Raw genomic sequence first — 20,878 nt, forward strand, 5'->3', positions numbered from 1 at the left:
ATTGCCTCATAGCAAGAGGGTTCCAGGTTTGACTCCCAGTCTGGGCCCTTCTATGTGGAGTTTGCATGTTCTCCCTGTGCCTGCGTGGGTTTTCTCCGGGTACTCCGGCTTCCTCCCATAATTCCAAAGACATGCACATTAGGTTAATTGGCTACTCTAAATTGTCCCTAGGTGTGAGTATGTGCATGTGTGGTTGTCTGTGTGTGTCAGCCCTGCGATTGACTGGCGACCAGTCCAGGGTGAACCCCGCCTCGTGCCCGTAGTCAGCTGGGATAGGCTCCAGTTCCTCCACAACCCTGACAGTTAAGCGGTATAGAAAATGGATGTAAATTGACGTCATCTGCCACTAGTCAAGTCGAGCCAGTGTTCAAAAATTACTTAATGCTATTTTAATTCAGATACTGACAATTCCTGTTTATCTGTAGTAGAAGTACTCAAATTTTAAAATTTAATGTCAATGTATTTTGTTGGAAAATAATTCTTGTTTATTTTTTTTATGTCATGTTCTTATATGAGGAAAAATTACTGGACATATTTCTCACAAGGACACAGTTAAACCTGAAGCAAGCAATGGCGTTTGCTACAGTTCTATTTTTGATCATATTAGTAAAAACTTGGGTGGGATGTCTCTGATACAGCTGAACACAGCAGGGTGCTTTGCACAGAAGACAGTTGTTGAGAAGAGACCAGGAAATGGAGGACGGTCTTTGAGCGTGAACACCTCTCTGATGGATGGGTCTAGGCACAGTATATGTCCATTCAGTCTAGGGCAAAGGTCACATTAACATTAGTGTGTGGAAACCGGGAGGAATATACGTTAGCTATCATATGTAAAAGGGAAGTGACTTGTGTGTGCTTGTGTCTGGGTTGTAGTCAATTAATTTTCAATTCACTTAGTTGTAACAGTCATTTTAGCTTGCCCTACTCACAGGATGTGAAAGTCAAAGAATTTTTAACTGAAGTCACTCAATCAAATTAATATTTTATTTGCCGTGTGGGTGCATCATGTGGGACAAATGCTTGTTGCATGCACAATTATTTACATTTAAATATTTTACGATTTATGTGTCAACATTGTACCAGTTCAGTACATAGCATAGGTAAAAGTAAACAGAATGTAAAATTAGGGAATACAGGGCAACAATATGGAGTCAAGGACGACTATAAAGAGAACATAGATTGTAAGTACACCAATCAGCCAAAACCCTATGAAGTCCCACCTCATATTAAGTAGATCTCCTTTTTGGCGTCAAAACAGTCTTGACCTGTCGAGGAATGGACTCCACTAGACTTCTGAAGGTATGCCATGTTATCTGGCACCAAGCTGTCTGTAGAGGAACCATTAAGTCCTGTCAGTTGTGTGGTGGGGCCTCCATGGAACAGACTTATTTTTCAAGCACATCCCACAGATGCTCAACTGGATTGAGATCTGGAGAATTTGGAGGCAAAGTCAACACCTCAAACTTATAGGGTTCCTCAAACCATTCTTGAAATTTTGCAGTGTGACAGGGTGCACTATCCTGCTGAAAGATGCCACTGCCATCAGGAAATACCTTTTCCATGAAGGGGTGTACTAGGGGGCGGCACGGTGGTGCACTGGTTAGCACCCCGCCTCTCGCCCGTAGTCAGCTGGGATAGGGTCCAGCTCCCCCACCACCCTGACGGATAAGCGGTATAGAAAATGGATGGATGGGTGTACTAGGTCAACAACTATGTTTATGTAGGTGGTACGGTTGGTCAGAGTTTTGCTTTCCTGGCTGTGAAAACACCACTGGACTGCTCAGCCCCTCTGCATTGAGCGAAGCCAAGAGTTGCTGTATCTGAATTAAAAGATTAGAAACTCAAGAATAATGTGTATTTTATTATGTTCTATAAGTGTGGCTTTTTTGAAATTTATATTTCAAAAGGTGTGAATGGAGTTAAGTGACCTCAGACATGATGACTCCCTGAGTCAGTTTGCACATATGTTATGAGGTGTTTGGGATGTCTTCTGCACATTCAGTTGGCTCTTGTGGTGTGTACATGAAGGTGAGGAGGAACAGAGCCACATCATAAGAGCACCAATAGGCTGTGTGTGAGGTTACTGCTGACCAATAGCGGCTCTCCACCAACCCCTCCCGCAGCTCGAAGTCGATGCGTCTTTCCAGTTCCACTGGAACAGAGAAAAGACAGAAAAGCAGCCACGTGAGTGAAGTGTCAGAAGAGGATACTTTTCCCTTTTCAGATCTGAGTCCTGGTGGACTTAGGCTAAATTCTTAAGTTCTTTATACTGTCAATTTTCAGTATGCAAGGTATGTGCGCGGTGAACGGAGGGTCACGGTTCGACCCAGCTGATGTGCCCATTTGTTATTTTTTGAAGACACAGGTACTTAACCCCCAATTTGCTTCCCGGGCACCTGAGAGTAGCAGCCCACTGCTCCTGTGTGTGTGTTCACTGCATGTAATTTGCTGGGTCTTGCATGTGTGTTCAACCAAGGATGGGTAAATGCAGAGGAAAAATTCAGTGTATCTAAAAATATATATATACTGCCAATAAAAAAAAAAGTTGAAGTTGATTAAATAACATGGTATTAACATGGTTTCATCCTTCATTAGAGCATTACTACTTGTAATATACTTGTAACTCTGCATATTATAACATACTATTCCAAATTGTTCAGCCTGTACATGTTCAGCTTGTGTACATTATCAAACCATAGTATGTATTCAAAAATAACAAAAGAAATCTCTTCAAAAACAAATAATGTATATTTGAACTATTGCCTACAGATGTTTCAGTTTATTATTCTTGTCTTTTTCTTTCAAAGTGTCACATGCTATAAGTCTTGTGTCAAAGTTCACACATGAAGTCCTTTGCAGTTCACAAAAGTGTGGACATTTGTATTCAGCTACTAAATGCTGATCTCTTTGACCACTATCAAAAAAACTGCATCTCAAAAAATACCTCTGTTTATTCTACTATTTTTTTTTACTGGTGAACATGTTATCTATGAATCACATTATCCAGTTGCTTTTGGTTGTACTGAGATTTGAAGCATTACCTACAGCAGGCCTACTCGACCAGCGGTCCGCGGGCCGGATATGGCAGTTTTGAATTTTTTTATGGCCCACAAGTCTCCCAGTAAATCAGTGTGTGATTCATGTGATAAATAATAAAATAATAAAAATAACAAAATTACAGTATACCGGTGGCTCTGATCTACTTCAACAACGGTTCCAATCTCTCACATTATACTACGCACCTACGTGCCAGACAGGCATGCGCTGTGATTGGTTGCTACACTCGCTCTGCCTTTCCACTCAGTTGGCGAGGTGAGAGGTGAAGAGATCAGAGTCAGCTAAGCTAACACCGGCTTACAACATGTCGCTCTCAAAACCCAAAAAACAAAAAATTGATTTGGAAAACCGCCAGTTCCAGAGCGAATGAATGGACAAATATTTATTTGTTTTGCCTGCCACGATGAGTAATAAACTGGTCTGTTAACTGTGCAACGAATGTACATCTGTTATGAAAGAATACAACGTGAAGAGGCACTACAAGTCACAAATCACAGCTCGCTTTCTCCCAGTTTGCATACCAACAGCAACACCATTTCCAGACTCTTCCTTCAAAATAAAAGCACTACCTGTACCTCTACATCATTTGCCGGAAGAACATAAATTGACTACTTTTAAAAAGTAGGTTACAGTTGTAATAGTTATTTCTTTGGACACTGAGGTGCTCTTGTGAAATTAATGTAAAACTTGTTTTAATATTTTGTCGATCAAAATATCCGTCACGTCCTGTTTGTGACACCTTTTGCCGCCAAATAAGTGGCAAATTTTGGCCCCTGGTAAGCTAGCAGTGAACAAATCAAAGAAGAGAAAAGTTGAAGACGAAAATAAATCGTTTAATGTCTCATGGACAAATTCGTTTGGTTTTACTGCTGACAAAACTGGCTTACCGGTATGCTTAACGTGTGTGTATATATTTTAGGGCTGTGCAATTTAATGCATAATTACGTACGTACGTTAACACGATAATTAACGCCGAGAATTATTTTAGCGTGCTGTTGTTTTTATGATAGTAATTATTTTTAAAGTTTTAAAGTTGCTCACTTGCTCACTAAAAAAACTGTTAGTGCGCGATAAAATAAAAAATAATAATTGACAGCATTAATTAATTTAAGCGTTGACTTGCCCAGCCCTAATGTGATAATGCATTAATGTTGCCACAACCCAAATATATTTATATATTTTGTTTGAAAATAAATGTATAAGTGCCAGTGTCTTTTTCTCTCAAAGTACAGTAAAGTTTATTGATTTCATAAAAGTAACATACTATAGTTCTCATATATATATAAAGCATAAGTTTAAGAAAACTATATGTGGTGTTACTTTCAGTTTAGTGGTCAAATAGGTTTTGTGGCTCCGAGTGGGCTTTAATTTGGTGGGAAACAGGCAAAATGGCTCTTTTCATGCTAAAGGTTGCTGACCCCTGGTTTAGAGTATTGTTAATATAAAGACACTGTTATTATTTCCCTTGGGTTCTTATTTCCTCCAAGTATATCCTTAAATCTTAGACCAAAACCGCTGACTGCCCAAAACATGTAAGGTGCATACATGATATAGTCTTTCATAATGGACTAGCTCCTACCTCTAGCACCATTGTGAAGAACCTGGGTGTAAGCTTTGATCTGGACTTGTCTTTCAACACTCACATAAAACAAATCTCGAGGACTGCGTACTTCCACCTTCGTAACATTGCAAAAATCAGGCATGTCCTTTTCTTAGATGCTGTTGAGAAGCTCATTCACACTTTTGTTACTTCCAGGCTGAATTACTGCAACTCTTGCATGTCAGGATGCCCTAAAAAGTCCGTCAGAACTCTGCAGCTTACTCAGAACTCTGCAGCTCGTGTTCTGACTAAGACGCGTGACTACATTTCGCCTGTTTAGTTTAGTCACGGAATTCCCCAAGGTTATGTGCTCGAGCCAATAGTATTCACCCTTTTTATGCTCCCCATCTGTGATATTATTAGAAAACACTCCATACATTTTTATTGTTATGCAGATGACACAGAATTGTACTTGTCAATGAAACCAGATGAAATAAATCAGCTACCCAAACTTCAGGCATGTCTTAAAGACATAAAAACCTGAATGACTTGCAATTTTTTACTTCTAAATTCAGACAAAACTGAAGTTATTGTTCTGGGCCCTGAACACCTTAGAAACAAATGTCCAATGATATAGCAATGCTAGATGGCTTAGCCTTGGCCTCAAGCTCCACTGTAAGGAATCAAGTTATTTTTGATCAGGATATGTCCTTTAACTCACACATAACACACATTTCAAAGGCTGCATTCTTTCACCTCCGCAATATTGCAAAAATTAAGCACATTCTGAGTCAGAAAGATGCAGAAAAATTAGCCCATGCATTTATTACTTCCAGGCTGGATTATTGTAACTCTCTTTTATCAGGTTGGCCTAAAAAGTCTCGAAAGACTCTCCAGCTAATTCAGAACGCAGCTGCACGATTACTCTTTACACTTTTACACTTACACTTCCCTACTCCGGCTCCCTATAAAATTCAGGATAGAGTTTAAAATTCTCCTCCTCACATATAAAGCCCTGAACGGTCAGGCACCATCATATCTTAAAGAGTTGATAGTACCCTTTTATCCCACCAGAGATTTACGTTCCCAAGATGCAGGGTTACTTGTGGTTCCTAGAGTCTTCAAAAGTAGATTGGGAACCAGAGCTTTAAGTTACCAAGCTCCTCTACTGTGGAACCATCTTCCAGTTTCGGTCCGGAAGGCGGACAACCTCTCTACATTTAAGAGAAGACTTAAAACTTTTTCTTTTTGAGAAAGTTTAGAGTTAGGGCTGGCCCCTTTTTATGCTGCTATAGGCTTAGACTGCTGGGGGAACTCCCAAGACGCACTGAGCTCTTTCTTGATCTTGCAGTTTTTCCTCACCACTGTTGCCAAGTGCTTGCTCAAGGGGGGAATGTTGGGTTCTCTGTATTACAAAATTTAATTAAAGAGTTTGGTCTAGACCTGGCCTAATTGGCAAGTTGTCATGAGACAACTTTTGTTGAGAATTGGCGCCATATAAATAAGCTGAATTAAATCTGGATGATGTAGGAATGTAGGAATGTGAGTAATCAAAAAAAAAGTTTACTACAGGAAACAACACTTTATGTATATGATTGATTTTTGACCTGACTATTCGCAAATTTACCAGAGTTTCCTAACTAAAGCACAGTACTTACATGAGGTGCTGTCCATGACAGCTGAGGTGGACTGGGACACGGTAGGCTCTGCTTCCCTGTTCTCCATTTCTATTTGTGTGTCCTTCTCTTCACTCTCTGTCACTGTTGCTAAATCCTCTCTTGAAGCCACGTTTTCCACTTCAGAGGCTCCGCCCTCAGAGTCTGAAGGCTCCTCCTCCACTCCACCCACATGGCCACTGGAACGGGAAAAGCGGGAAAACAGGATTCCTCCAATTCCCTTTCCAAGACTTGCAGCGCCTAAGGGGCAGTTAAGATTTAACCATCATATAATTAATTAATTTCAATACACAGTAAAATATGATGTTTATGACATTTAGGACATTTTGTAGCAACTCCTAGCGACTCCTACTTCCGTTTGAATTCTGCATAATATCCACCTCCTGTTCTCTCTTTGTCCCACTGCTTTTGCCACCTTTCTTTCAACTTATACTTGTCAGCTATTTCTTTCCCTTTGATACATGTACGTCCCTATATGTACAAGTGGGTTAAAGTTAGATTCCCTTCTATCATTTAAAAAATCCTTTCACCCACTTCTTATCTTACACCTTCCCTATATAAAAAAAATACAGCCACTACGCTTTCCCTCTTAATTTGCTCTTGCTCTTAAATGAGATAATTTATCATAAGACATCTGATGGTAAATTGTGCTGTACTTATATAGCGCTTTCCCAGTTGTAATGACCACTCAAAGCGCTTTTACACCACTGTCACATTCACCCATTCACACACTGATGGCAGAGGCTGCTATCTATCAGAAGGTTATAATCTAAACATTAACACACACAATTAATTCTGTGTGTCATTCCTCACATTTTAGCTTTTTCTGTTTCTCTTTCTTCTGAATTTCAAAAAATTCTCTAAAAACTCACTTTTAACTGTTTTCCTTACAATGGCTTGCAGCACTTTCTATTCAATAAGATTCTGATATTTATGAGTTCTTTTTAACTGTTTAAAAATGTTATCTTGACATTTTATGGCATTTTCACATTCCTTCATCCACAATGACATGATTTTCTTTCTTTCTTTCTTTGATTACCACCTGTCATTTAAATACTTTGTTTCGTGGTCCTAGAAAACGATTTCATTTATCAACATCTTTGATAAATTTCTCACTATTCACATTTCTTACTCACTAATCTGCTTAAATTTTCCCTATCAGCACACCTAAAAACCCATTCATCTATTCCTCCAGCAGTATCATACTCAGACCTACTACAGTGTTTATAATATAATAGTCACTTCTTCTGTTGTTCCCAACAGTAGGAATTTCACAAGTGCAAAATCTGTGGCTGATTTTATTCAATTTCTAATATTGGTTCTTTTTTCCCATCCATGAGGCTTACTAGGTTTTTGACTTTTGACTTTTTTTGACACAATCCATTTCCATCATTATAACTGTCTCATAATGTACTATGAACAGTAAAGTTTCACCTGTGTCTAGTTACCCTGACTGTGTAAGCCATGCTCTTTGCCTCTGCTCACTGTCAACAAATTAAGGACTGTGAGTTTTACTGTTCTCTGAGTTGTGCATTTTGGGTCCTACTCTCTATGGTCAGGCAGGCATTGCAGAATGAACTGGACCAAGCTGTTCTCACTAACCGCACATGTGCTCCCAGGAGCAGTGGATTCTACACCACAAGGAGGAAACTGTGCTCTTTGTAGGAGGAATGAATGCACTCTTTAAGCGCCATGAAAGTCATAATTCATCCATTGGCGGCCAGGTTAGCTACCTTAGCAACCACTTCCAACTCCTGGAGAATCGCCTAGAGGCTCTCACTCCCACCTCTCTAGTGCAGGACACCGCTTCCCTTCCTAGTCCAGTGTAGCCTCCACTTACAAGCAAGTTACAAGCGCCATCATTCTCCATAGAACGCTCCAAGGTGGTATTCATCATCACTCCCCTCTCTGGCTAGGGCTTGGTACCGAACTTCGGTTCTTTAATGGTACCAACCGAAATGCTTCGGTAGTACTGAGTATCGAAATATGCCTCGTCTTTCGGTGCCAAGTTTTGGTACCCAGAGTTTAATCACGTGATCAAGACCTGATCATGCTGCCGGCGATTGGCTGTAAAGTTACATGTGATTGCGGCGTGCAGACGGGGTTCACGTGCATCTGTGTTGGAAACTGTAGTTGTGTGTGTGTCATCGAAGCGGTTAGAAAAAAGCCACGTGGACAAGTGTGGCTCCATTTTAGCAAGATTGATGTCAATAGTGCGCGATGCAATATATGCAAAAAATTCATCGTTGCTAACACGGCTAATTTGGTGAAGCACCTGACCATGCACGCAATCAATTTCAGAGCAGAAAGTTGCTCCGTGTTTAACTGCAAGAATGCAGTCCGCAGCGGGCCGCATCCTTCCTCCTCTCAGCATTCAAGTCTGCCTGTGGACGTTACAAAGCGCAAGCGTACGGTGGCCGACAAGTACAAACGCACTGCATATACAGAAACGCGCTGCACATAGGAAAACAGATGCAAAAGGATAACGCTGCAAATACAGAAATGCACTATACTAGGTCTTCTTTTTTTTTCTTTGACATTGCTACGTCTGTTGTCTGTTTCTCAGATGGAAGCTCAGCACTGCCCCTAGAGGCCTGGAGCACTTTCGTTGTATGACTGGATATGCGCCTTTCTTTTTGCATTTGTTTTCTTATATGCAGTGCATTTCTGTATATGCAGTGTGTTTGTACTTGTCGGCCACCGTACCGAGTGGCCTGATTTAAAATCTCCACCTTTGCAACTGCACTGGAAATTATTTGTTGTTTATTTTTCTGTAAGAAAACCGCCTGGAGTGGAAATTTACCAAAGCTGAAAAATAAAACTAAAGATTTGTACTGTAATGTGTAATGTAATTTTCTTTTTGTTAGAATTGATATTATAAAATTGGTATCGAAAAAAGTATCGTTCAGGAACCAGTATCAAAGTGAAGGTATTTTGCATCGAAGATTTTTGATTGATACCCAGCCCTATCTCTGGCTGTGCTGAGACATAAGTAACCGCATAATGGGCAAGAGTCTATCATTCTTAGCACCAGATCACAGACTCTGAACAAGATTTTTGACCACACAGGGCAAGGGAAGGCTAATCAACTTTGCCACTGAAATTCGTACATTGATGGCAGACAGTGGTCGGAATGCTGCCTTGGTACTTGAAAAAGTCCTCCTTGGGTTATCGGACCCAGTCACCTCCCAGCCACCTCCCAGTATTGGCCACCCGAATAGACACGAGAGACAAAGGGAGAGAGAGAGTGTCAAGGTCTTCCATTCCTCTGTTTGCCCACAGAGGGCAACCAAAGGGATTAAGACCTCTGAGACGATCTTCCCTGCCTCATCTTCAGTGGTTGGTCCTGCAGCACCTCCTGCTGCCTGAGAGGAACCAACGCAGCTGGGAAGAGCCCAACTCACTCCAAAGGAGTGACAGCTGGCAAGCTGAACAACCTCCATGAAACGCTCTTCTCATCCTCATCCCAAAATCTGGCAACCTGAAGTAAGCACCACATGCCGGTTAAATACATTCATACCTCTTTGCCATGGTATGTGAAGGTTAGTATTCCCTCAGCACAAGCCCTCATTTGGAGGTGAAGACAAGTTTGGAGTATGGCCCGGTAGGCACTGCTCAGAAGCAGTGTAGGAGGAGGGTGGATCACTGCTCCCTCTTATTGTCCGGGCAAAGAGTGTGGCTCTCTTCCCGGGATCTTCTGCTGCACTTCAAGTCCTGCAAACTTGCTCCCAGGTTTGGGGGCCCTTTACCTATTTCCAAAATAATCAGCCCTGTTGGCTGTCCGCTTCCAGCTCCCCAGGTCCATGACAATCCAGCCTGTGGTTCATGGGCCTGTCTTGGGCCAGCTAAAGGAGAGTCATTTCAGTTCACTATATACCTCTGTGTCATTTGTTCCATTGTTTTTCTCTAGTGATGTTCTGTTTTTTCCTTTACTTTTGCTTGCCTCATTGACTTTGCCTCTGCTCAAACCTCTGCATTTGTTTGCCTTTACTGACTGCCTACTTGTGTACTGAACATCTGCTAATGAATTTAAGACGATGAGTTTTACCGAAGCCTGTTCTCTGACTCATGGATTTGGTCAGCCAGACATTAAAATATATGCTCTACTTCATTACTTTCATATTGTCATCTTCAACTATCTTGGTTGCCATTAGCTTATGAAAGCCAATAATGTGCTCTTAGTTTTCATTCTACATCTGAAGCATGAAGAAAATGTAACATCATGTTGTCTAAGAAAATGCTATCCAACAATAGTCTATTAATCTATTGATAAGATTGGACTGTGCACTACCTTGCCTCTTTCTCTACACAATGCAGTAGAAGTACACAATGTGTGTGTGTGGTTGTCATGACTGAGACGACAGATTTTGAATCAGGTTCTTCCTTTCTTCAGTTGGTGATTATTTACCATGAGAACAAAAATACAGTGGTATGAAAAAGTTTGGGCACCCCTGATCATTTTCAGGATTTTCCTTTATAAATCATTGGTTGTTCGGATCAGCAATTCCAGTTAAATATATCATATAGCAGACAAACACAGTGATATTTCAGAAGTGAAATGAAGTTTATAGGATTAACAGAAAGTGTGCAATAATTACTTAAACAACATTAGGCAGGTGCATAAATTTGGGCACCACAACAGAAAAATGACATCAATATTTCGTAGATCCTCCTTTTGCAGAAATAACAGCCTCTAAACGCTTCCTATAGCTTCCAATGAGGGTCTGGAGTCTGGTTGAAGGTATTTTTGACCATTCTTCTTTACAAAAAATCTCCAGTTCAGTCAGGTTTGATGGTTTCCGAGCATGGACAGCCCGCTTTAAATCACACCACAGATTTTCAATAATGTTCAGGTCTGGGGACTGAGATGGCCATTCCAGAACGTTGTAGTTGTTCCTCTGCATGAATGCCTTTGTAGAGTTTGAGCAGTGTTTGGGGTTGTTGTCTTGTTGAAGTATCCAGCCCCGGTGCAACTTCAACTTTGTCACTGATTCTTGAACATTGTTGGCAAGAATCTGCTGATACTGACTGGAATCCATGCGACCTTCAACTTTTACAAGATTGCCAGTACCTGCACTGGCCACACAGCCCCACAGCATGATGGAACCACCACCAAATTTTACTGTGGGTAGCAAGTGTTTGTCTTGGAATGCTGTGTTCTTCTTCCGCCATGCATACCGCCCCTTGTTATGTCCAAATAACTCAATTGTACATTCATCAGTCCACAGCACCTTATTCCAAAAGGAAGCTGGCTTGTCCAAATGTGCTTTAGCATACCTCAAGCGACTCTGTTTGTGGCATGTGCGTAGAAAAGGCTTCCGCCGCATTACTCTCCCATACAGCATCTCCTTGTGCAAAGTGCGCTGAATAGTTGAACGATGCACAGTGACACCATCTGCAGCAAGATCATGTTGTAGGTCTTTGGAGCTGGTCTGTGGGTTGAGTTTGACCGTTCTCACCATTCCTCGCCTCTGCTTATCAGAGATTTTTCTTGGCCTGCCACTCCGGGCCTTAACTAGGACTGTGCCTGTGGTCTTCCATTTCCTCACTATGTTCCTCACAGTGGAAACTGACAGCTTAAATCTCTGAGCCAGCTTTTTGTATCCTTCCCCTAAACCATGATGTTGGACAATCTTTGTTTTCAGGTCATTTGAGAGTTGTTTTGAGGCTCCCATGTTGCCACTCCTCAGAGAAGATGCAAAAGGGAGAACAACTTGCTACTGGCCACCTGAAATACCCTTTCTCATGATCGGATTCACCTGTGTATGTAGGTCAAGGGTCAATGAGCTTACCAAACAAACTTTGTGTTCCAATAATTAGTGCTAAAGGTACTCAAATCAATAAAACAACAAGGGTGCCCAAATTTATGCACCTGCCTAATGTTGTTTAAGTAATTGTTGCACACTTTCTGTTAATCCTATAAACTTCATTTCACTTCTGAAATATCACTGTGTTTGTCTGCTATATGATATATTTAACTGAAATTGCTGATCCGAACAACCAATGATTTATAAAGGAAAATCCTGAAAATGATCAGGGGTGCCCAAACTTTTTCATACCACTGTATGATTATTATTATTATGCTCTACTGCATCTGTCATCTGCACAGACATAAAATTCACTGTGTGCTCACCCATGATGCTTGCCTTGCCCAGACTGGTGATGGACTCTCCATAGTGCCGTCGGACCTGGGGTGGGGAGGTGCAGGGGCTAGGAATGCTCTCTGAATCTGAGACGGATGTGGTCTCCTTTGGTAAGTTGAGTAGTATGGGCGGGATCTGATCGTATGGCGTTGGACTGGTGGTGTTATACCTGCACATTACATCGACATCAACCTGATGTCATTGAAACCTGTAGTCCTCATTCTTTCTTCAGCTTTAATTTCATCAAACTGAGCGCTCTGTAGCTTCAAACATAGTTATTAAGTTATTGGATATAAAATAACACAAAATGTAACATGCTATCTATTACTGTTTCAGATTACATATAACTTCAATCTATTTGTTTCATTATGTTATTTAAAGCTATGTCATCTCATTCATCCAAAGTACGTGGTTTATTCTTTAGGTTGGAACCTAGTTTACCTGTTGGGCCATGTATCTATTTTTAATTGCAAGAATATAATTTCACAAGTAACAGATGAAGAAAGAGAGACACTGAAACTGTGGATGAGCTATATCAATTCATTTCATCACAGCATCTACTGTGTTGATTAATTCATTATCTGTCATATACAACCAAATGACTTGTCTTACCAGTGGATCTGAACAGGTGTAATGTTACTGTAGTGCTTTAAGATAAGAGGCTCCAATCTGTATGCCTGAAACAAACAAACACAAATGTTGGGATACGTGAAGATGGGGGTTTGTCACAACATTACTTCTTTTTTTAATTTAACTACCAGATTTACATTTAGTTTTCATTATTTTAATGTGCCATGTCAACACAACAGGACAACACCACAGACTTCTATAGCATCCATTGAAAGATTTTGTTTCTGTCTTTATAAACCATTACTCTTCCCTAGAAATTTGACAAAATCTGGCCAATCGTGAAAGCAGGTGATGATTGTAATTCAAGCAGGATAATGACAAACTCAGCTGTAGGTACTGTAGCTCACCACGGGGTCTGTGGGATGGAATATGTTGAAGAGGCGTTTGCAGATAGACGTGGGGAGTATGTGGTCCTGCACACCGTTATTTCCAGGTCGGATCCCTCTCAGTGCCAAGAAAACAGCCAGAGGAGAGCCCATACAGAAAAAATTCTCTACCTAAATCGAGAAAAGGGCAAACACAACCAGACAGAATAACAGACACTGCCCCAGAAATATTGGCAGACCATAAATGCTCCAACAGAGCTGCTCATTGGCCACTTAAAGGAAACTTTGACTGTGCTAGGCCAGTGTGTACAACTGTTCATGTGTTCAACAAGCAGGCTTATGAAAATGATAAGGCACTCTAACCGAACCTTATTTTAATGACCATTAACTAAAGAAAATCTCTGATTGTCTCCCATCAAAAAAAGGGTCATGTGTAATCTACACTAACTAGTCCAGCTGACTCCTGACTGAAGTTACAATCACTGAATGAACAGGAAGGCAGAAAAGACAGTGACTCTTTCAAAGTTTTCAAAATCTGCATCACTACTGAATGCCTCAAGTGTTAATCAGTACTAACTCACTGCACATACATAATACTTTTATACTTTTCTTTTTTTATACTTTCATACCTATGTTACCACATATAAACTGCATCCCAGTTTGTGTTCATTCTGTGTTAGTTCATGAATGGGGGGCGGTTGTAGTTTAAATCAGTGGATTTGAGAGGGCAGACCCCCCCTCCAATTAGTCAGCTGATGCTCCCTTGAGCATGTTACATGTATGTGTGTGTGTGTTTCAATAAGTGATGGGGTAAATGCAGAGAAAGAATGTCGGTGTATGTAAAAATAATAATACTGATTTTTTGAAGTGAAGTATGAAACAGAATGTTTTGTAGTATTAATTAGGAGATATATTTAACAGGAAGTTGCTGGCAGTGGCTGGTGAACACTGATGACAGACACAGTACAGTCCAAAACTTTTCAACTTTACCTTGAATTTCAAGGCTGGCACTGCGACACAAGATGAGGTCTGCAGACCCTGGAACTGATCCTCCAAGTCCCTCAACCTGGGAAGATTGATATTACGCTAAGATTAAAACTACTCCAACACAAGCCATCTACATGCCTCTTCAGTAGGCTTATACTGAAAGCGGCATTTTCAGTAAAATTGTACTCAAATTAAGTCAGAACTGCTCAACCCTAGCTGCAAAACCAACCAAACAATTCAGTTGCCTTTACAATGGGCATCTAGTCTCACAGCCACACCTATCCTATACTACTTGTTATTGAAGATCAACTTCATTGTAATTATACAGCACAAAATGGTATGAGAAAACTCAGGTCTTAGTTACCTATGTTACATATAAAACAACAAAAACTATATACACAAGTGAATAAATGATCATATCACAGAAATAAACTCTGTAAGGTGATGATTTCAGTATCAAATCGTGAGGGAAAAAAAGCTGCCCCTTAAGCTGGTGGTACTGCAGTGGATACTTTTGAACAGGCTGGTGTGTTCTTTAACTCCAAATCAGAATCAGAATCAGAAATACTTTACTGATTCCTTGGGGAAATTGGGTTTTTACAGTTGCTCCAACCAAGATCAGAGGTCTAAAGGCCAAGGAGAAATAATAATAGAAATAAGAGTCTTCCAGAACATAAAATGCTTCAGGCTTCACATACACTATATTGCCAAAAGTATTTGCTCATCTGCCTTTACACGCATATGAACTTAAGTGACATCCCATTCTTAATTCATGGGGTTTATTATGACGTTGGCCCACCCTTTGCAGCTTTAACAGCTTCAACTCTTCTGGGAAGACTTTCCACAAGGTTTAGGAGTGTGTTTATGGGAATTTTTGACCATTCTTCCAGAAGCGCATTTGTAAGGTCAGACACTGATATTGGACAAGAAGGCCTGGCTATCACTCTTCATTCTAACTCATCCCAAAGGTGTTTTATAGGGTTGAGGTCAGGACTCTGTGCAGGCCAGTCAAGTTCTTCCACACCAAACTTGCTCATCCATGTGTTTATGGACCTCGCTTTGTGCACTGGTGCGCAGTCATGTTGGAACAGGAAGGGGCCATCCCCAAACTGTTCCCACAAAGTTGGGAGCATGGAATTGTCCAAAACCTCTTGGGATGCTGAAGCATTCAGAGTTCCTTTCACTGGAACTACGGGGCCTAAGGGTCCAAGCCCAGCTCGTGAAAAACACCCCCACACCATAATCCCCCCTCCACCAAACTTCACACTTGGCACAATGCATTCAGATAAGTACCGTTCTCCTGACAAACACCAAACCCAGACTCGTCCATCAGATTATCAGATGGAGAAGCGTGATTCGTTACTCCAGAGAAAGCGTCTCCACTGCACTAGAGTCCAGTGGTGGCGTGCTTTACACCACTGTGGAACCTGTGGGGTTACCTGAGGCGTGTGAGTCTCAGCTGCTCCTGAAGGCAGTACTCCACGTCACTCGGCCGGCAGACCTTTGTCTCCTCTGGTTCTGTTGCTTCTTGATGATGAAAGCGAACAGGATCCCAGCCAGTCATGATGTCGAAGGTGATGACACAGCCCAGTGAGTGTGACACTATGGACACCTTCCCGTTTTTTTCAAAATCTGGATTCCGTGAGCAGAAGAGTGAGTACAGACGATTCAGCTCCAGAGTCAAACCCCGGGTAATCTACATACACAATAACAACAACAACAACAGCAACACACAAATGCAAATTTATGAGATATTTGTCTCTATTTTAATAGCGTCAATAAGATTTAAATAGATCTAAATCGATTACTGGTTATTTCACAATTGGGCAGAAGACTGTAAGAGACTGTAAGAGTGTTCAGAGCTATACAGCCATGTTGGACCAAAACAGTTTTGGCAGGATTTCATTGAGTCTGAGGGGGTTAGGGACTAATGCTCCCAAACTGTCTGCAGGGTGTTAGAGTACAGAAACACAGTTCAGTAAAGACAGAATGAGACTGGACTTCAGGCTAGATATATTTCTTAAAGGGAACTGGAAAGCTGAACTGTAGGATAGTCTCAGTGTCACCTCATCTCTGTATAGAGGGCTGGTGTAGTACATGATGTCCATGGCACTGCTGTTCAGCATGTCTCTGAGGCCTCGCACTTTGTCTGGAGTGATGGAATCCACAGTGTCTGCAAGGCAAATGTACAAAAAAACACACAGCTGTCAGACATTCCCAGAGAAAAATTACTTATTTCTTCAGACTATTTATTAAAAAGGAAAAAATGCATTGATTTTACTTTATGACACATACATATATACAGACTGTCAACCTGTCCACCTCTTTGATCTATATGTTGAAAACTACTGTCACACCCTGGTGTTCTGTCTGTTGATTTTTGATCCATGTATCATGTTTCATGTGTGTCTTGTCTTTCCATGTGTTATGTTCAGGGTTTTTGTCATGTCCTGTTTTATTTTGAAAGCGTCACTTCCCCTGCGTGTCTCTGTTTCATGTAGCTTTGCTTTAGTTTATCTTGATTGCTTTCTCCTCCCTTAATGTGTTGCACCTGTGTCTTGTTATGTTGTCTGTTTAGTCCTCGTCTTTGTTCTGTCACTGTTGTTGGCAGGATGCCAGGATTTGCGTTTGTCTCGTTATGCCATGTTTTTCGTCTCCACAGTATTTTTGTTCCATTGCCACAGTACGTGTGTGCTGTTTTGAGTTTTTTTTAATTAAAATTTAAATACACTATTGTTTTGGATTTCTGCCTCCCTGCCTCTCATTGACTCTGCACCGGGGTTCAGCCCTCTGCATCAGCACTTTTTGGCAACTACTGGCCATGAAATTTGGAATTAACATTTCAGGAGTCCTAATGGTTTCAGCAGATCTTTTCATCCAAGTTAAATTAATGAACAAATTTCAGTGAAATGAAAGGGTGATGTTAATGCATCAATGTTTATGGAAATCCTCTAACTCTGGACTGGGCAATAAAATGTTCTTAATACGGGATCATGATCAAATTTTGGTCTACGTCAATAATGATGACAAACTTTAGATATTTTTCCCTCTAAATGGATGGATCTTACAGCCAACACATCTGAAATAAAGTAGTGAAGTCTAACAAAGTAATAAAGTCTGTAGTGTTGCACATTGGGATGAGCAACAAAGCTGTCTTATTGTGAATCTGACAAAAATTAATGTAGATAACGATGTTAAGCTTTGGACATTTGTCCTTGATATGGACAGATCACTTAACCTATCAACTGAGGTGAAAATGACATTTTTTGTTCCCACTGTTGGTAAGACTTTAGAAATATCTTCAACAGTTTCAGTCAGTTTCACTTAACATATCTGTGCAGAATGTTCACGAGGTAAGGTGCATCATACCTCCATCTAGAGCCAGTTTTGACCTCCACTCCACAGGAAGAAACTCTACATGCTCCATGGTACGATCAGAGAAGTGCTTCTCCTCCATCTTCCTGGCAGCATCTCTCATCCTGCACACCAGCAAAGACAAAACAACTTTATTTACTATAACAGTTCTTCTGATTCCTTTTTCAATTCGATGTGTTTATGCTGAAAACCTCTCGATATCTCACATGCTGGTGTTCCTGATGATGCGGCCCTGGTCCATCTTCTGACCGATGCCATGCACTACAAAGACAATGTGTGTGGTTTCAGGTGGAGTGTCTTCAGGTGCTGCCTCCTCTACGTATCCCCGATGGAGACGTGTCCCACTGCTAGAGGCTGAGGACATGACAGAGAACATTACTACCTGAGGTGATGTGGTCCACAGGACTGTATCTGTTTTTTTTTTCCCAAGAACCCTTCTGTATCACCAAGCAAAACAAAATTGCAAGGGAGTGCCTATTTTGATGCTGTACTGATAGTGAAACATAGTCCAGAATAAAAGAAAATGATATCTGCACTTTTCATGGAGACTGCTTCAGTAGAAAGTAGCTCCAGGAAAGACATTTTTTGTCATTGGCTTTTATTGCTGTTTTTCCGCAAGAAGGTCTCTATATCCATATTTATTTTACTTATCTTTTTTTATTTTATTTTACCTTATTCTATTTTATTCTACTATTATGTTACTCTTTCTTACGTTCTATGTATGCACCTATCACCAAGACAAATTCTGATTCTGATTGTGATTCTAACTGTGGCCAAAGCTAGTTTCAACAATGTGGCAGTGGTAAAATGGCTGTACAATGAAAAGCATAAGTGAAATGATCTAAAATATTTTCTGGTATATATTTTGTTATTATTTATTTGAATAAATAATGTTCAAATATACTTTCTGGTATATTCATGTAAAGTGACACATTACAACTTTTGTTGAAATTGCCCTTTTTCCCTAACCCTGACTACACCATACTTCCTTGAGTGTGCCAGTCCCTTGGTAAACCTTGCGCTGTTTAACTTGTTGTAGGAGATTTGTAACATGTGTTCCATTACCTTTAGAGAAGCCCAGTTTCTGAGTGACAGTGCGTGCGATCTTGGAGGTGGTGGCATCACTGTACAGGTACACCTCATCCACACTGTGCCAGTCCACATGACTCCTGCTCAGCTTCAGACTGTGGATAGCTGGGAGACAGCCACACAGTGATTAACAGCAAATGACGCACTTCATCCAGTGTAATTAATTTACCATTTCACATGAGAGTGTATTGAATGTGTGTGTATGTGTGTGCCAAACTCCACTGCTTTGAAGTCCAAGCCATAAGTCATGACACAGACTGTGCACATTAATACAGTGCCTCCTCCAACAGTGAGCTAACTACTGGCTCAACTGGAGTCAGCTAAAATAGCATCACCTGACTTGTTTGTGGCCTCTCCTGAATGACAGAGTTAACACAGCACCTGCAGCCACTATACACACTCATACTAAAAGCCCCACTCCCTCTTCTTCTTTCTCTGTCACCGACACTTTGTTATGCATTTCCTCACCATCTTTGCTGTCCACTATGGTAGTAACCAGCTCCATCTCATAAGTGTCCTTCATCTGTTGTCCCCGGAAACGGGCAAGGTGCTCCATCTCAATAAGGTCACTCTCATCCTCCTCCAGGGGAAGCCACGTTCCATCAGTGAACCACTGACCCCTCATCACAGGAATACGGTCTTGCTCTGAAGGACATCACATGAAGTTTATCACAGCATCTGACATGTCGTGTTGTCCAGGCATGCACTATTTACATCCCCATCTTAAACAAAGTACAGCAAACTCATGCACTGAAGTAGTGGGTTGGTGTTGCTAATAGTATTAATGACAGTAATCAAAAGCTAGCAGTGGGCCTATATTGTAACAGCTTTATCAATATGAACATAAACCATTGACATGCTCACGGTTCCAGTAAACAGGGTAGCATTCCTTCTCCCTGATATCCACTTCATACAGCCCCCCTCTAACACACACTGCCTCTACGCTGATGCTGATGTTAGGCTCTGGGTCCCTAAGCTCTTCTGTCACGGAGCGCCGCTGTACTCCGGTACGTTGCACCGACTCAGTCCGGACACTTCCACTGTCCACCGCCACGCTCTCCGGCTTTATCTCGCCGGACCTGGCTGCCTCTTTCCCCTCCTGCTCGGAGGGATCGACGGGGCGTTTGGCCTTGTCAGGGTTCTGCTCATAGAATCTCCGATAGACAATTTCGATTTTTAAAGAGTCGTGTCCGACGAATGGCTTCCAAGTTCGCTTGTCCTCTTTGTAGAACCACCTGACCTCCTGTGGCCCTAGCTCCGTCACTATGTCACCACGGTGCCTGGAGCTATTGGACCGTATGCGCTTCTTGATGGTGACATTACCGTCACTTTCGCTGTAGTTTGGATCGAAAGAAACATACGATGAGTCTGAATATTCTTCTCCATCCAGGCCCAGCATCATGCCGTCTTGGCATGACGAGTCTCGCCGTAATAGCAGCAAGTGTCTATCCAAACCGGGTTTCGCTGGGTCCCCTGTCCCAGCAGCACCACTATCCCCCATCGGATTGTCGTCGTAGCAGGATACAAACACATCATTTGCCATATCCCATTCACTACTGCTGACAGAATTATTCTCCGAGCTATGCTGGCGGGTTCTCGGATTTTCCTTCCTACTGCTCATGGTTTGGCTGCAAATTGTTAGACTCAGTAAAAAGTCCCCCCCAAAAATTCACAATGATACTGTCAGACTACTAATCAAGGTTAATGGTTTCTATCCCCGCGGCTGCTAACATCTGTAAACCGAGTTGACATTATTTCTTAACATTTAGCTACAGATTTGAAAATATATGCGCACACTGCTTAAACTACATATATCTTATTTCTGTACACACTCCTGTGCATACTCCCGTTTTTTCGTGATTGATACTAGAATAATCTGTTTCCACATAACGTCAAATAATCGACGACAAAATAACTTCCTATTTAAACATTCAAAATAAACTCAATATCCGCGATTGTGATAATACAATGTAAAGCATACCAATAAGAGGAATAGATATTGGAGGAAAATATAACAGTGGACGTAGATTTTGCTATTGTTTATTTTATAATTTA

At 41.2% G+C, this 20,878-nt stretch overlaps 1 protein-coding gene across 2 annotated transcripts; it reads right to left on the minus strand.

Moving 5' to 3' along the window:
* Positions 1–262: 262 nt before the first annotated feature.
* On the minus strand, positions 263–20,742 carry ddhd1b (DDHD domain containing 1b). 2 transcript variants are annotated; one of them, XR_006841694.1, is made up of 14 exons: positions 19,688–20,742; positions 19,292–19,468; positions 18,800–18,928; positions 17,941–18,088; positions 17,729–17,838; positions 16,426–16,532; positions 15,799–16,055; positions 14,363–14,438; positions 13,394–13,543; positions 13,029–13,093; positions 12,407–12,585; positions 6,256–6,513; positions 1,221–2,152; positions 263–764 (listed from the first exon to the last, which is right to left on the minus strand). XR_006841694.1 is itself a non-coding variant. In XM_046373702.1 (13 exons), exons 1-13 carry the CDS (start codon positions 20,442–20,444, stop codon positions 1,968–1,970), a joined length of 2,598 nt encoding a protein of 865 aa, XP_046229658.1. In that variant the 5' UTR covers positions 20,445–20,742; the 3' UTR covers positions 263–1,967. The 2 variants fall into 2 exon arrangements, 1 of the variants encoding a protein (XP_046229658.1); XM_046373702.1 differs by having other exon boundaries at positions 263–2,152.
* Between the last annotated feature and the right edge of the window lie 136 nt (positions 20,743–20,878).

Source organism: Scatophagus argus, chromosome 19, assembly GCF_020382885.2.
Source record: "Scatophagus argus isolate fScaArg1 chromosome 19, fScaArg1.pri, whole genome shotgun sequence".
Taxonomy (NCBI): Eukaryota; Metazoa; Chordata; class Actinopteri; family Scatophagidae; genus Scatophagus; species Scatophagus argus.

What these genes read in the sequence shown, in the direction of transcription:
- ddhd1b (XM_046373702.1), bottom strand. Translation starts at nt 20,444, where the DNA reads ATGAGCAGTAGGAAGGAAAATCCGAGAACCCGCCAGCATAGCTCGGAG. An exon ending in TGCCAGCCTTGAAATTCAAG is followed by an intron (nt 13,544 to 14,362) that starts GTAAAGTTGAAA and finishes TTCTCGATTTAG; the next exon opens with GTAGAGAATTTTTTCTGTAT. An exon ending in GGGCAAGGCAAGCATCATGG is followed by an intron (nt 6,514 to 12,406) that starts GTGAGCACACAG and finishes ACTGCCCCTTAG; the next exon opens with GCGCTGCAAGTCTTGGAAAG.